This window comes from Onychomys torridus, chromosome 20 (genome assembly GCF_903995425.1).
Source record: "Onychomys torridus chromosome 20, mOncTor1.1, whole genome shotgun sequence".
Classification (NCBI taxonomy): domain Eukaryota; kingdom Metazoa; phylum Chordata; class Mammalia; order Rodentia; family Cricetidae; genus Onychomys; species Onychomys torridus.
The window spans coordinates 35,170,381-35,184,303 of record NC_050462.1 but is presented as its reverse complement, the minus strand read 5'-3'; the positions used below and the strand labels follow the sequence as shown (position 1 = coordinate 35,184,303).

The 13,923-nt window shown below is 42.5% G+C and overlaps 2 protein-coding genes across 3 annotated transcripts in view; one reads left to right on the top strand and one right to left on the bottom strand.

Moving 5' to 3' along the window:
• Ptprr (protein tyrosine phosphatase receptor type R) overlaps positions 1-13,923 on the bottom strand; it is a 234,697-nt gene that overhangs the window by 141,976 nt on the left and 78,798 nt on the right. The gene's annotated exons all lie outside the window — the stretch shown is intronic.
• Positions 1,745-2,917, top strand: LOC118571181 (transcription initiation factor TFIID subunit 7-like). 2 transcript variants are annotated; one of them, XM_036170118.1, is made up of 2 exons: positions 1,745-2,491; positions 2,543-2,917. In XM_036170118.1, the coding sequence occupies exons 1-2, from the start codon at positions 1,745-1,747 to the stop codon at positions 2,915-2,917; spliced, it is 1,122 nt and encodes a 373-aa protein (XP_036026011.1). The 2 variants fall into 2 exon arrangements, with proteins under 2 accessions (XP_036026011.1, XP_036026010.1); XM_036170117.1 differs by having other exon boundaries at positions 2,531-2,917.

Below are 13,923 nucleotides of genomic sequence, written 5' to 3'. Positions count from 1 at the left end.
TAAGTAGCTATTAATGACCACAGTCTATTCATACCTCATCTCACCAAAACAGGGCTATAGTAGCCCTTCAAAATTATTTGTGTTGCAGTGTGGGTGAGTGAACAAAATCTATTGACTGCTGGACTGCTTTTTACTTCAAAGATAGCAGAAGGAGAAACTGAGGCTATTCAAAATTCCATTCAGTGGCAGCCCATATTAATGTATTTGTGCATCTTGTCAGCATGTATAATATGTACTTGTCCTTAAATTTAAATTTTATTTAAAGGCTCAAGGTATACGAAAATGTCAGCATTTATAATACGTGCTTGTCCTTAAATTTAAACTTTATCTATTATACCAGTGCGATTTTCCAGAACTTAGTGGTGGTTCTTTGTTGATGAAAAGAAAATGCTATATTCTCGTTTTCCTGATCCAACATTAGGCTGTTTAGGGGTGTCTACAGGTACTAGCAAACAGCTCCCGGTTTTCAATACAGTTCTTAGGCTGGCGTTTATAACTCACGCCAGGACGAAGCACTTGTTTAAGAAAGGTCCCCACGCCCTGTCCCATGTTTCTGGCTTTTGGAATGATCGGCCGCCGTTTAGGCTGGGACCTCTGTAGCACAATGGCCTCCTGCCCTTCTCTAAAAGATAGCAATAAGCGACGGGCTGGGGAGGGGCCGGTTTATGTCGAGATGGCGAAGATGCCAGCAGTAGGTGGGCAGCCCTGGCCAGACGGCGAGCTCCCGGCTCCCGAGCAACCACACATGGCCCGGCCGGAAAACAAAAGCCAGGAAACTCACACAACAACAACAACAACAACAACAACAACAACAACAACAACCGGAAGCAACCCGAAGACCCACGGTCCCCGCGCAGGAAAAACAACGCTTTAAACACTTCCGGTCTGCCTCTAGGAGGCTCAGCGCTTAACCGGAATTGCCTCTTGCTAGCTGGGGGTGATGGGGTGAGGCTTTTCGAAGTCAGTTCCGGTCCATGTGAAATCAGTTCCGGTTCACATGCCGGAAGCGCATGTGCTGCTTCGTGGGTTGCTGCTGGCTGGCGAGCAGCTGCCGGGAGGGACGATTTGGGACGGTTGCGGAGGACCAGAGGGGCGCGTGGAGGACCAGAGGGGCGCACGGAGGACCAGAGGGGCGCGTGGAGGACCACGGAGGACTGGGAGGACCAGAGGGGCGCGTGGAGGATCTTGGTGGACTGCGGAAGCCCAGGGAGGCGCGTGGAGGACCACGGAGGACTGGGGAGGACTGTAGAGGCCCAGGGAGGCTCGTGGAGGACCACGGAGGACTGGGGAGGACTGTAGAGGCCCAGGGAGGCACGTGGGGGACCACGGAGGACTGGAGAGGCCCAGGGAGCACTGCCGAGGCACGAGGCACGAGGCACTCAGGGGTACGTGGAGGCAGTGAGGCCATCAGTAGCGTGCAGAAGCCTGCTGGGACCTCTGGAGGCGCCAGTAGGCGGCTAAAGCCTGCAGAAGCCCACCGAGGCCCACTGAGGCCTGTCGAAGCTTGCTGACAGCCGCAGAGGCCTGTGAGGCAGTGAGTGTGTGTTTGTGTGTGAGCACACCAAGGCGCCAGGGCCCAGTGCGCAGACTGTCCTTACCCACTGGGGGACACACTCCCCGAGGCATCGCCCTCACTGCTGCAGCACACAGACCCCATCGGAAGCCCCCCCCCTCCCCAGTCCTTCCCAGGGTCCCCAGAGCAGACAGGTCGGGCCCAGGCCTTGCCCAGCCTCCTAGAGCGGAGATGAGTGAAGACCACGGTGATGAGCCTCCTCCCGAACTCGAGAACCAGTTCATCCTGCGCCTGCCCCCGGAACAGGCTTCCAGGGTCAGGCAGATCATACGCTCTGGAAATGCCGCCAGGAGAGAGAGACTAAAAATTGACCTATCTCCCGATGCACGGCACGCAGTCCTTCAGGTGGATGACGTTTCCCTGTCCGCCAGAGTCGTTGATTTGCCTTGTGTCATCGGAAGCCTGAAAACTCACGACGGGAAAACCTTTTATAAAACGGCGGATATTTCCCAGATGCTTGTGTGCAGGGCTGAGGGCGATCCCGACTCTTCTCCAGAAGAACCAGCCGTGTCTGCCGGGGCTACGGCCCTGGGACACCAAGGTGAGACAGGGAACAAATATATTTGGAAGCATGGCATTACCCCACCACTGAAGAATGTCAGAAAGAAACGGTTTCGGAAACCGACAAGAAAGCTCCCGGACGTCAAGCAAAGTGAAGGCTGTGGTGGCTACACTGACTCGAAAGATGTGGAAAAGGAAGTGAAGAGACTGCTGCGTTCAGATGCTGAAGCCATCAGCAGTCGATGGGAAATCACTGTTGATGACGAAACCAAGGCAGTCCAAAGCCCAACTTGTATTCCAGGGCCTCTGGTACCCACCGAAATAAGTGGGCATAGCTCATCAGAATGCGCTGTGCCTCAGAACACATTCCGTGATTCTAGCCGTCAGGATGACGATCAAGAGAAGGATGAGGATGAAGTCCATGATTCTAGCCGTCAGGATGACGATCAGAAGAAGGATGAGAATAAGGATGAGGATGAAAATGAGGAGGATGGAGAGGAGGAGGAGGATGAAGAGGAGGAGGAAGAGAAGGAAGATGATTCTGAAGAAGATCTGGAAAGGGAGCTACAAACCAAGTTTATTGAGTTTAGCTTGTGTGAAGCTAAGGAAGGTCGTAGTTCAATAGTTTTGGGAATTCAGAAGCTGATTCACTACAAGGAGAAAAAGCTTCAGAAGATTCAGGGCAAAGCACAAAGACAGAAAGATCTCCTCGGAAAATTAGAAAACTTGACTCTCAAGAGTCATTTCCAGTCTGAGCTAGAACAGCTCAATTTGCAGGAGAAACAGAAGTATGAGCAGATCATTTTTCTACAGGAGCAACTGAAATATTTTGTGAAGAAGTGAGAAGACTGACTCCATCATCCAGACTGAAGACTTGGTGAAACTTTATGCTTCCCTCTAGTTACCATATCTTGAATTCACAGTTTTTTCCTTTGAACATTTGCTAATTGTAATGTTTCAAGAGCATAGTCATGTAGAAAAGGCGGTATAAAAATGTGGTAAAAGGTTCCAGTTGATTATGGGGCTTGGGTTCTCTTGCTTGAGAACTCCATGTATTGCTTCCTTGTTCTGATTCTATCAGATCATTTAGCTGTGCTTAACAAAAGGGAGACAGTCTAGCTTATAAGACCCCACAGCTAGTTGGCATTTGTCTAAACTGTCCAAATATTTGCTACAATGTAGAAAAAATTTTTCTAGGTGTGGTGGCCCATACCTGTAATCTCAGCACTTGAGAAGTTGAGGCAGAATAATAAGTTCAAGGTCAGCCTGGGCTACATAGCAACTTCCAGGACAAACCGGTTTACATAGACCTGTCTCAATACAGAACCAATACTAGATTCTGTTGAGATGAAGACTGCTTTTGTGCTCAGAGATTTATGTTTGTTTGTTTTGCGTGTAACTGATTTTTGTACTAATGTTGGCAGGTATTATCCTTATTCTAAGTTTCTTTATCCTAACCTCACTAGAAAAGATGAAGAAAAGTCAGATGCCTGTAATGCCTATGAAGACTTCCTTAACAATCTTGGGCTTTTTGGCAGTGTTGTTTTAAAGCTTAGTCTGTATTCTTTAAGAAAAAATAAAAATTTTTGAATGGAAATAAAAGAATCGCTAGACTGCTCTATTGTATTATTTTTGTACATAGGCTCATAGGCTGAGAAAACAGTGACTCCAAAGAAAATGCCAGTTCAAAATGCTTATTTCAAAAAACAGCAGACAGTGTTTCATACAGCACTATATCTCTAAGAAAGGGGATGGGTATATTTCATTTGTCAGCAGTATTTGATAGAGACACACAAGTATGTATCTTACTGTCTCACTCTAGTTACTAGGAACTATTTATAGTTCTCTGGACTTAATGATACATTTACATTTCCCCCAACTAGAATGTAAATTTGTGTTGGGACATATATGGGGAACCTCCCCCCCCCAAGTTTATCAAGAAACAGATGAGGGAGAAGCAGGAGAGTGAGAAAAAAGGTGTGAGGAGAGAAGGGAGAAAGGGGCCATTGTAGAAATACCAATAAAAGACAAACTATATACTCTAATGCTTTTTTTACTCTAATACTTTTAAGAAATTTTGAAGCTATTTGAAACAAATTATAGAAAAAAGCTGAAAAGGTGTTGTGGAGAATGGGGGTTAATATTTAAGGTTTAGGAATTTATATTTTAAAGTTATTTTAAGTTATAGTTAGTTCACAGACTTCATTTCATCTTACGGAATATTTTATCAAGATTCTATACAAAATCACCTCGGAAGTAACAGATGTTGAATAAAATTGAAGAAACTTATATTAAAATAATTACTGGTGGCTGGGGAGATGGCACAGTTGATATGAAAGTGCTTCCTGAGCAAGCAGGAAGACTTGAATTCAAGTCCAGGAGTTGGATAAAAAGCCAGGTGTGGATCAGTTACCCTAGCACTGTGGGGCTTAGCTGAAAACCTGCTTGAGGTTCAGTGAGAGGTCTCATCTCAAGGATAAGATTGAGAAAAATAGAGCAGGACACTAGGCATTCTTCTCTGCCTTCCAACCCTGCACATAGGCACATACATGGGCCAGCATCACATACATCCAGCACACATACATTTCTTTTCAGAAAAAGTAAAGGAAATTATAACTCTGTCTCATTAGTCAGTGTTGCTATAAATTATGATAAGTCAAAAGACATGATTTTTCATTTTTAAGAAAGACAGTATGTTTAGGATACCAAGCTGAGTCATTAGCATAGGCATGCCAATGAGCTGTGATTTGAGGTGTTGCTGGGAAATGTCAATTGTTCAAAAAGTTTCACTTCAGTCTTTTATTTATTTTACCTTGCCTGAGATTACTGTTACAGAATCCAAGCATCTTGTAAAATGCAAAATATTGTCATCATTTTGTGAGGGGGAACTTATTTATTTGGATCTGTGAATGATATCTAGAAGAGGATTTTTAAAGAAAGGTCAGTTGGAGAAAGAGAGGCACACCCACTTAAGACAGGGAATGGAAAAACTTTGGAGCCCTGGAATAAGTGAAATGTAGAGGCTATGAGTGAGAGGTTTTAAGGAACACTCATTAGATCTTATTGGCTTCCTTTTGGTCATTCATGTTAGTGTAGTGATATTAATAGTCCAATAATAATAATATGTGCACTGCCTGCATTGTGGGATAAGTTTAAGCTGTTTCGTGAATTAAGTATAAAGTGTGTCTATGAAGAGAAATCCCCAAATTAGGGCAATCTAAGTTTAAGTACTAAAATAGAACTTAAACTGTCCTATTTTCTGAAAATGTTTGTTCTTGGAGTTTTTTTTTATGATTTTTTTTGTTTTGTTTTGTTTGGTGAGGGGTTTGTGTGTGTGTGTGTGTGTGTGTGTGTGTGTGTGTGTGTGTGTGTGTTTTAGATTCAGTATGTAGCTCAGGCTGACATGGATCAACTCTTGTCTAATCACCTTCTATACCCTGATCAAGGTCTTCATCTTCCACCTCAATGCCTACAAATTTAGTCTGTGTCTTAGTTAGGGTTTTTATTGTGTAAAGAGACACTGTGACCACGACAACTCTGACAAAGGAAAACATTTAATTGGGGCTGGCTTACAGTTCAGAGGTTTTGTCCATTATGGTCATGGCGGCATGCAGGCAGACATGGTGCTGGAGAAGGAGCTGAGAGTTCTACATCTGGATCAGCAGGAGCAGGAAGAGAGAGTGAGCCGCTGGGCCCGGCTTGAGCTTCCGAAACCTCAGAGCCCACCCCCTGTGACACACTTCCTCCAACAAGTCCACGCCTCCTAATAGTGATACTCCGTATGAGCCAGTGGGGCCATTTTCATTAGATCCACTCCAGTCTGCCTTCAACAAGAATCCCAGCAAGTCAGCGTAGCTGCACTACAACAGACAACCAGTCTTGATGTCTTTGTCACTTTCTATCCCATCTCTCTGCGTATTGTCTATATATTTTGTTGTCCTTAGGGTTGAACTTGATCTGTCAGTAGTCCTGACTCCTTTGCAGTTGTCCTAACTAAAATCTCCACAGTTCCTATAGGGTCATAGGGTTCTCTACTTAACCTTCCAAAGTAAAGGCCAGTGGATAGGAAAACTACCAGGTGGTTGTCCACCCAGGATTGTGTCCTTCGAGAAAGGAGTCTATTTAAGACATATCTGTCAATATTGCTAAAACAAATTCAAACTATGTTTAAAATGGCATTACTTCTGATAACTTGATGTGAAACAGCAAGTTTGACAGACTGAGAGCTAGCAGCAAGGTAGTATGCCTGGAGCCTATTCCAAGAGGGAGAGAGTAATAAAGGGTGAGGCAAGAAGACATGTCTGATTTCTGTGGAGAATGTGTAGGATTTCAAATTCTAATAGAATGAATCAATCCTAGAGAAATTACTTTAAAAATAAGTATTATTGAGCACCAATATATACAAGCCTGTAGTGCCCAAGAACTATAAGAAAAACAAGGAAAGGCTGTATTTAACACCTAAGTTTTTTAGCATAGCTCCAAAATAGAGAACACAGAAAATGACTGAAAACATAAGCTGACTGGAATTATCAATTGGAATCCATACAGATGCATGGTAAAGACAGCAATGGTTTCTGTTTTTAAAGAGGGAGTTAGGTTTACAAAACATGCAAAAAGGAGTTAATGTTTCTCTGTGACAGAAATAAACAACCCACTCTGCCAAGAGGAAGACAAGTAAGAATTAATGTCAGAATCCAGGCTTAATTCTCTCTCAAATAAAAAAAAAAAAACCTGAATTTTAATGTTCATGAAAAACACGTGTCCTGCACTGTGGAAGCTGGGACAGTTACTGGTTTATTCATAATTTTATGTCTCTGGTACCAGACACCATGTGGGGAAAGCAGCCAAGGGCCAAGCAAAGGGTGCCAGAATTCTGCATGCAGTTAGATGGCAAGCTGTGGAGGCCTCCTTCCTCCCAGTTCGCACGTATATAAATAACCCCTCCCACCTTCCAGACAGGAACTGAATGAATATAGAGGAAGGAAACTAATTGGATCCATCTGTGGCTAGGAAGACAGGATTTTCAATAAATGTTCCCCCAAGAAAGCATTTTGAAATGCTTCTTTGACCATTTTCAAAAGACACAGGCTTTATATTGCCTGTGATTGAAATGACCTCTCATAATCCATCAGTTCTCCTGTGGCGTTTTGTGTCAATACACTTATTGTCCTGGGGCCTGCGTGGCATGGTGGCATATGTCTGGAATATAAAGCACTAGGAAAGCTGATAAGGACTGTAAATTTGATACTGTAGCATTGTGTGTGTGTGTGTGTGTGTGTGTGTGCGTGTGTTTAATCTTTGGATATTTCCCTAAAGCTCAGTTCAAAAAAACAAGTAAAACCAAAAATTTGTAGACGTAAACATCCCTTCCTCATAAAATTTTCTTTACACTCCTCTCTAGCAACATAAAGCATGCATGTGTGTATGCATACACACACACACACACACACACACACACACACACACACACACTAATTTTTTTCCCCTTTGTGAAATCATAGAAACCACTATGTAATTCCTTAGAGGTCCCTTACGCCCACGTTTTTTTTTAGTTTTTTTTTGTGTTTTGTTTTGTTTTGTTTGTTTTTGTTTTTTTGTTTTTTTGAGACAGGGTTTCTCTGTGTATCTGTGTAGCTTTGCGCCTTTCCTGGAACTCACTTGGTAGCTCAGGCTGGCCTCGAACTCACAAAGATCTGCCTGCCTCTGCCTCTCGAGTGCTGGGATTAAAGGCATGCACCACCACTGCCCGGCCTTTAGTTCTTAGTTTTGAGAACAAGATCTCATGTAGCTCACACTGGCCTTAAACTCACTACAAAGGATAGCCTCAGACTCCTGATGACCCTGCTTCCGTCTCCCGAGTGCTGAGATTCCAGGTGTGAACCATCTTGACTAATTCTGTAGAAGTATTAGATGATCTTTTAGTTAAGCTTGAGACAGAATGGAACAGAGAAGTATGGTTATCATTTAATATTGTTATTATATACTATTTTATCTTTATATATGCTCCTATAACAATGAAAGAAATGATGTAGGGTACCTGGAGTACATTTTGCCCAAGGTAGGACAGCAGAGTGAAGTGTTAGTGATCTGGAAACCTGTATACCACTATCTGTCTCAATCTACTTAAATCAAGCCATCCAGCAGCGCTTCTGGTCCTTTATCTCAGCATAATTTGATGACTAGCAGAAAAAATGATTTGGTACCAAAGTCAGAACCAGAGGTTAAATTATCAGCTCTCCCTCTGTATTTCTATCATGCCTCACACTTTACATTACTATTGTTTTTACAGCTTGAACCAATTAGGCTACCTACTGCTTAGAACTTCACTTCTGTGCTTAGAACGCTCTCTGCTTAGAACTCTAATTTCTTTCCTACAGTGCCCATAGTGTGGGGTGCAAGTGTGAAATCTGCCCAAGGTCAGGGAGGTGTCTAGGGCACAGCTAGGTCCAACACTCAGAGGTCTGAGACCAGAAAACAAGGCTACTGTAAAACAGCTGCTCTTGCTCTTCTGCCTGGTCCTGAGCCAGCTGAAGTCCTCAGTGGTGAGTTTAGCTATGAAGTGGTCACATGGGCAGCTGGCAAGGCTCTGGGGGCGGGGGAGCGGCAGAAGGTCAACACCAGTGAGGGGAAGGCCTTAGGTGGTACTGAAACGCTCCTTCCTCAACTAACTAGCATTTGCAGAATGCCTGGGGCGATTCTCAGCTCCAGACCAGAGGTTCTCACAGGGAAGAGCCTCTGAATTCTTTTCTGTGGCTTCATAGTCTCCCTTTCTTTATTTCCTCATAGCATTGTAATTATTGATGTTGTAATTAATGATAAGCCTTCCAGTGTAGCATCTGTGTTTTATTAACTCTTGTGTCCCAAGGCTTAACTAACAGATAGTTGTTATTCAACAAGCATTGTGTTTAACTGGAGGAATACGTACTTTCTAGCATAATGCCTGTAAGTGCTTAGAAAAGGTAAAAGATCATTAAACATTATTTTTTTATTTTTTATTTTTTAACGGGAGTACCAAATCTACTATGAAGGTTTTGAAACATAGTTATCTGTTATCTTAGCAGAATATCCATTCTTGTGAAAACACTATCCATATGTGTTTGAGCAAGGGCTAGACAATACTAGGTTCACAAATGGATTAAGGTTCTCTTGAGCGACCCTGGCCTCAGCAATCAGCTGGTCCCTGGAAAAACACAATGTGGCTAGTGATGTCAGCTGTGGGGCCTTTCTATTTTTCTAAGCCAGTGCTGGAGAGCAAGGTCGTGTTTGCAAATATTTGGCAGTAACTGGACCAGAGGGCATATGTGTAAGACTGTAGATTAAAAACATCATTCTCTTAGGACAAAAGATGATTGTCACTTCCTCTTCTGACTATGAGTTTGTAGAATAAGTGATCACTGACATCATTTGGTCTTGGGAGGTTCTGATAAATACTTTTCTGTATTTATCCCTTTTAATAGCTCCAGTAGGTGGGCAGTGTTTTTATTCTAGTTTAAAGTGAAGTAAATTAACTTGGTGAAAAGGTGAAGTTAGATTGCCCAAATTTTTCTAGACAGTGATAGAGGTGGGATTTCAACCCAGACAGCTTGAGGGCGTTGGTCAGTCCCTACAACTGCCTGGCTGCACAAGCAAATTGCACTGATTGATTCAGATGCCCACCAGGAAACCACACGGTACAGACCAACCATGGATCTTCCCAAATGTGGGATCAGTGCTAAGGGAGAAGAGAGGGAAATGTTGGCTTAAAGCATTTAGAGATTGTATCATCTAGTCTGTCCTTAAATCCTTTTTACGCCTTCCCAAAGCTGTGTTGGCATTATGCTTCCATTCATTCTTGGATCCTACTGAAGAAGCATTCCCTCCACAAGGCTCCTATGCACAGCTTCTCTGCTGCTGTGTCCCATTGATGCTTTCTTCTAGAGGCCAGGACTGTGTCCTTACCAGTTTTTACATCCCTTGACATCTAGCACTGTGCCTAGCACAGAAAAAAAGTCTTAAATAGTGGAAGAAATGCAAAACACTGGCTGCTGCATCACAATCGGTGTTCATCATTCTCATTGTTTTTGGAGTGGGAAACATTTGAGTATTCCTTATGTTAATATTTTAGAGTCCGCTTAAGACTGTATCCCTTGGCCTGGCATGGACATCCTGGATGCATGCAAACCTCTGATCACAGCACTTGGGAGGCAGAGGCAGGCAGATCTGTGAATTCCAGGATAGCTTGGTCTACATAGGGAGACCTTATTTCAAAAAATAAAATAAAAAAGGAAGAAAGAAAAAGAATGTATTGCCTTATATAAATACATTAACTTTCTTCTTTTATAGAAAATATTTATGAATAGGAATTTTAAATATTTTTTTTTTATCAGCAGCTTTATGAAATCCTGAGTGAAGCATTGCTAGAAAATGAGGAGAGAGGAGGTGGGGGAAGGAGAGGAGAGAAAGGAGGGAAGTTATAGTAGCGGGAGGTCGTTGGTAACACCTCTCTTCAATTGATCTGGAAATGGAGCTGTGCTAATAAGGTGAGAAAGAGGGAGTGAGGCGCAAATGGAGATAATGGGGAAGGTGAGAAGGAGGTGGGAAGGCAGGGCGTTCACACCAACGTTCACACTCATCTCCTCACACCCCAGTACAGGAGATGGCGTAGCACAACCTGTGCTAATGAGCCCTACTCTGCCTCTTCTGCTTCCAACTCCTCGGCTGGAAGCTCCTTTCAATTTCTAGTAACTCTTAGGAGAGGCTTTCTGCAAATCATATCCAGCTAAGCTGGGTGCAATTAGAAGCAGAATGGATGTTTGCCCTAGGTTTCCCTGGAAATAGTTCCTCTTTGCAATGTCTCACAGACATGTCAGCCATGTGCCTGCTTCGGGTTGGAAAATACAAATTGATGTCAGAAGTAGGAATAGGAAGTACTAAATCCATTAGCTCTTTGTGGCAGATCACATTGCTCTCTTGCCTAACAATCTTCATTGACTCATCTGGTCCAGGAGGAAACCTTTATACTTTGCCATCATCCTCAAGGCTCTGCGGGCTCTGAAACCTTCATCCTCTACACTGAAATCCTTCCTTCCAATGATACTATCCTGCTTTCTGTTCTGTGGACACTCTAGACTTATTTCTGACTTAGGGTCTTTGCCACTCTCCCAGCACTCACTATAAAATGCTCTGCTTGAAGCTCTCCATGATAAGTTTCTCATGGCTCTGACTTCCATTCTAACTCCTTAGGATGCTCTCCCTTGTCCTTTTCTTCTTAAACTAGCATTATCCTAGATGCAATCCCTCTAATACCACCTTTGAGATGCTTAAAATAATGCCATTATCTTATTCAAGTGTTTAGTTGTAGATTGTATTTTCTGCACCAGAATGCAAGTTACAGAAGAGCAAGGTCCATGTTTATCCAGCTCCCAAAATATAGTTTGATGCAGGGCACATAAGGACCTAATAAAGAGAAGGCATCTGCCTTTGCTGCTGGGGCTAATACACCAATTACCATACCACTTCCTGGTTCATAGAAAGTTGACTCTCAACTGTAACCCTTGCATAGCAGAATGTGCAAGGGAACTCTGCAGAACCTTTCTGACAAGGACACTTATCTCCCATTCACAATGTCTCTGCCCTCATGGCCTAATTAGTTATGGAAATCCTCCATCTGCATACCATCACAATGAGCATTGGGTTTGAACTTATGAATGGGTGTGGGTATGACACTAGTTAAATAAAGGTGAATCTTATCTCCTGTGGTTATCACACACAGTACACAGTACAGATACACAATAAGCCTAGGCAGTCACGAGGCAATTGCAGCTTAGCATGAGAATGTCACTACTAAGCTCTCTTTTATTTTAATATCTTTTCTCCCCTTTCTTCATTTTTTATTTATATTTTTTAGTCCTCAACCTTCAAACTGATTAATATTACTTCATCAGAGAAACACTTCTCTATTCTTATGTAATTTTTATATGAATTCATATAATTAAAAGATTATGTATAAGTAGCCTCTTTTCTTTCTATGTTTATTTATTCACTTACTTACTTAGAATAGGATAAGCACACAAAGACACTATTCTCAAATGGAAGGAATTACACACCAACATTTGTGCATTTCCACAACACTCAGGCTGAGTGACGGCAGAAACCATGTTTACAGTATCACCTTCTGAAGCTTACTTTTGCCCAAGTCAGGCTTGTTATTCAGTATGTATCATTTTTCACGCATACTATGAGCAAAGTACTTCATGCAATTTTTCCTTGAAAGAATGGGATTAGCTTCCTGCATTCATTCAAACGCTGTAAGATCTCCTCTAAGTCTGGAACAAATGCATAGGCACATCTAAGGCAACTTGTCCTATTTTTTGTTTTTAATGAAATGAACCAATTGGTGGTTTGTGTGGTGTTACTAAATCATGTATTTATTCATTCATTCATTCATTCATTTATTTTACATTTTGAGAAGGGAATTAACATGGAAGCTAGCTTTTCTGCTTCCTGATATTTTCTTTCACTTGAAACTTATCAAAAATCCCATGTTCGCTATACCAAGAATGATGTTACAGACACAAAGTCTAACAAGCTATCTTTTCTTCATAGCCTAAAAGTCTTTGTAGTGCGAACCCATCAATATGTGCCCAACACTGAGACACAGACGCGTGTAGGGAGCTATAAGAGTGCAAATGCAGGCTCCCTCGGACATGTAAGTAACTTTCTATTGGCAATAACATACCTATTTCATGTCTAGAAAGTAACGGGCATATATATATGTATAATATATGTATATATATTATACATATATTATACATATATATATAATATATATGTATATATATACATATATATATGCACACAGAGATATAATAAATAAATATTTGATAAATGATTAAATCTAAATTAGATCGCACTGCTAGGTAAGATTTCCTGGAAGGAAAAATTGTGAGGAACTCTACTTGAGAGAGAATGATAGTGAGGGACAAATGGCTTGACATTGCCTAAGCCCGGCCGTAACCCTGAGAGTCCCAAAGCTGGAGGGGGATCTTTAGACTATTCCAAGTCATATATGATGTGGGAACATCCATGAGTGTAACTTGGGGTTAAGTTGATCTATTTATATATTTTAACAACCAGAATGCTGTATGTTTTAGATCCAAGCTTATTTCTCTAAGGCATTTCAAGGATCATTTCTTGCCAGGTGGTGGTGGTGGTGGCGGTGGTGGTGGTGGTGGTGTTGGCGGTGGCGGTGGCGGCGGCGCATGCCTTTAATCCCAGCACTCAGGAGGCAGAGACAGGCGGATCTCTGTGAGTTCAAGGCCAGGTCTACAGAGTGAGATCCAGGACAGGCACCAAAACTACACAGAGAAACCCTGTCTCGAAAAGCCGAAAGAAAGAAGGAAGGAAGGAAGGAAGGAAGGAAGGAAGGAAGGAAGGAAGGAAAATTTGCATACATTAAGAAAAGATCATTTCATTTCTTTTTTTTTCTTTTTCCTTTTTTTTTTTTTTTGAGACAGGGTTTCTCTGTGTAGTTTTGGTGCCTATCCTGGATCTCGCTCTGTAGACCAGGCTGAACTCACAGAGATCTTATTGGCTCTGCCTCTGGAGTGCTGGGATTAAAGGCCTGTGCCACCACTGCCCAGCCAAGATCATTTCTTTTCAAAATTCATTGTTCTATACAGTTGGGCAGAAGCAAACGGTTCTCTTGAAATAGAAACTGTCAAGTCTGACTGAGTAGTGTACTTTGAGTCACAGTAGAAGACAGGATTTTCCTCACAGGTCAAGCACCCAAGGAGCCCATCCTTTCTCAAGTGTATCTGTTAGTCTGTTGGGTTACAGGCTCAGTTTATCATGGGATCAGGTAGTTGAGT

Coding starts and splice junctions, on each gene's coding strand:
- LOC118571181 (XM_036170117.1), top strand. CDS start 1,745: ATGAGTGAAGACCACGGTGATGAGCCTCCTCCCGAACTCGAGAACCAG. Junction 2,492..2,530: donor AAGAGAAGGATGAGGATGAA/GTCCATGATTCT, acceptor GATCAGAAGAAG/GATGAGAATAAGGATGAGGA.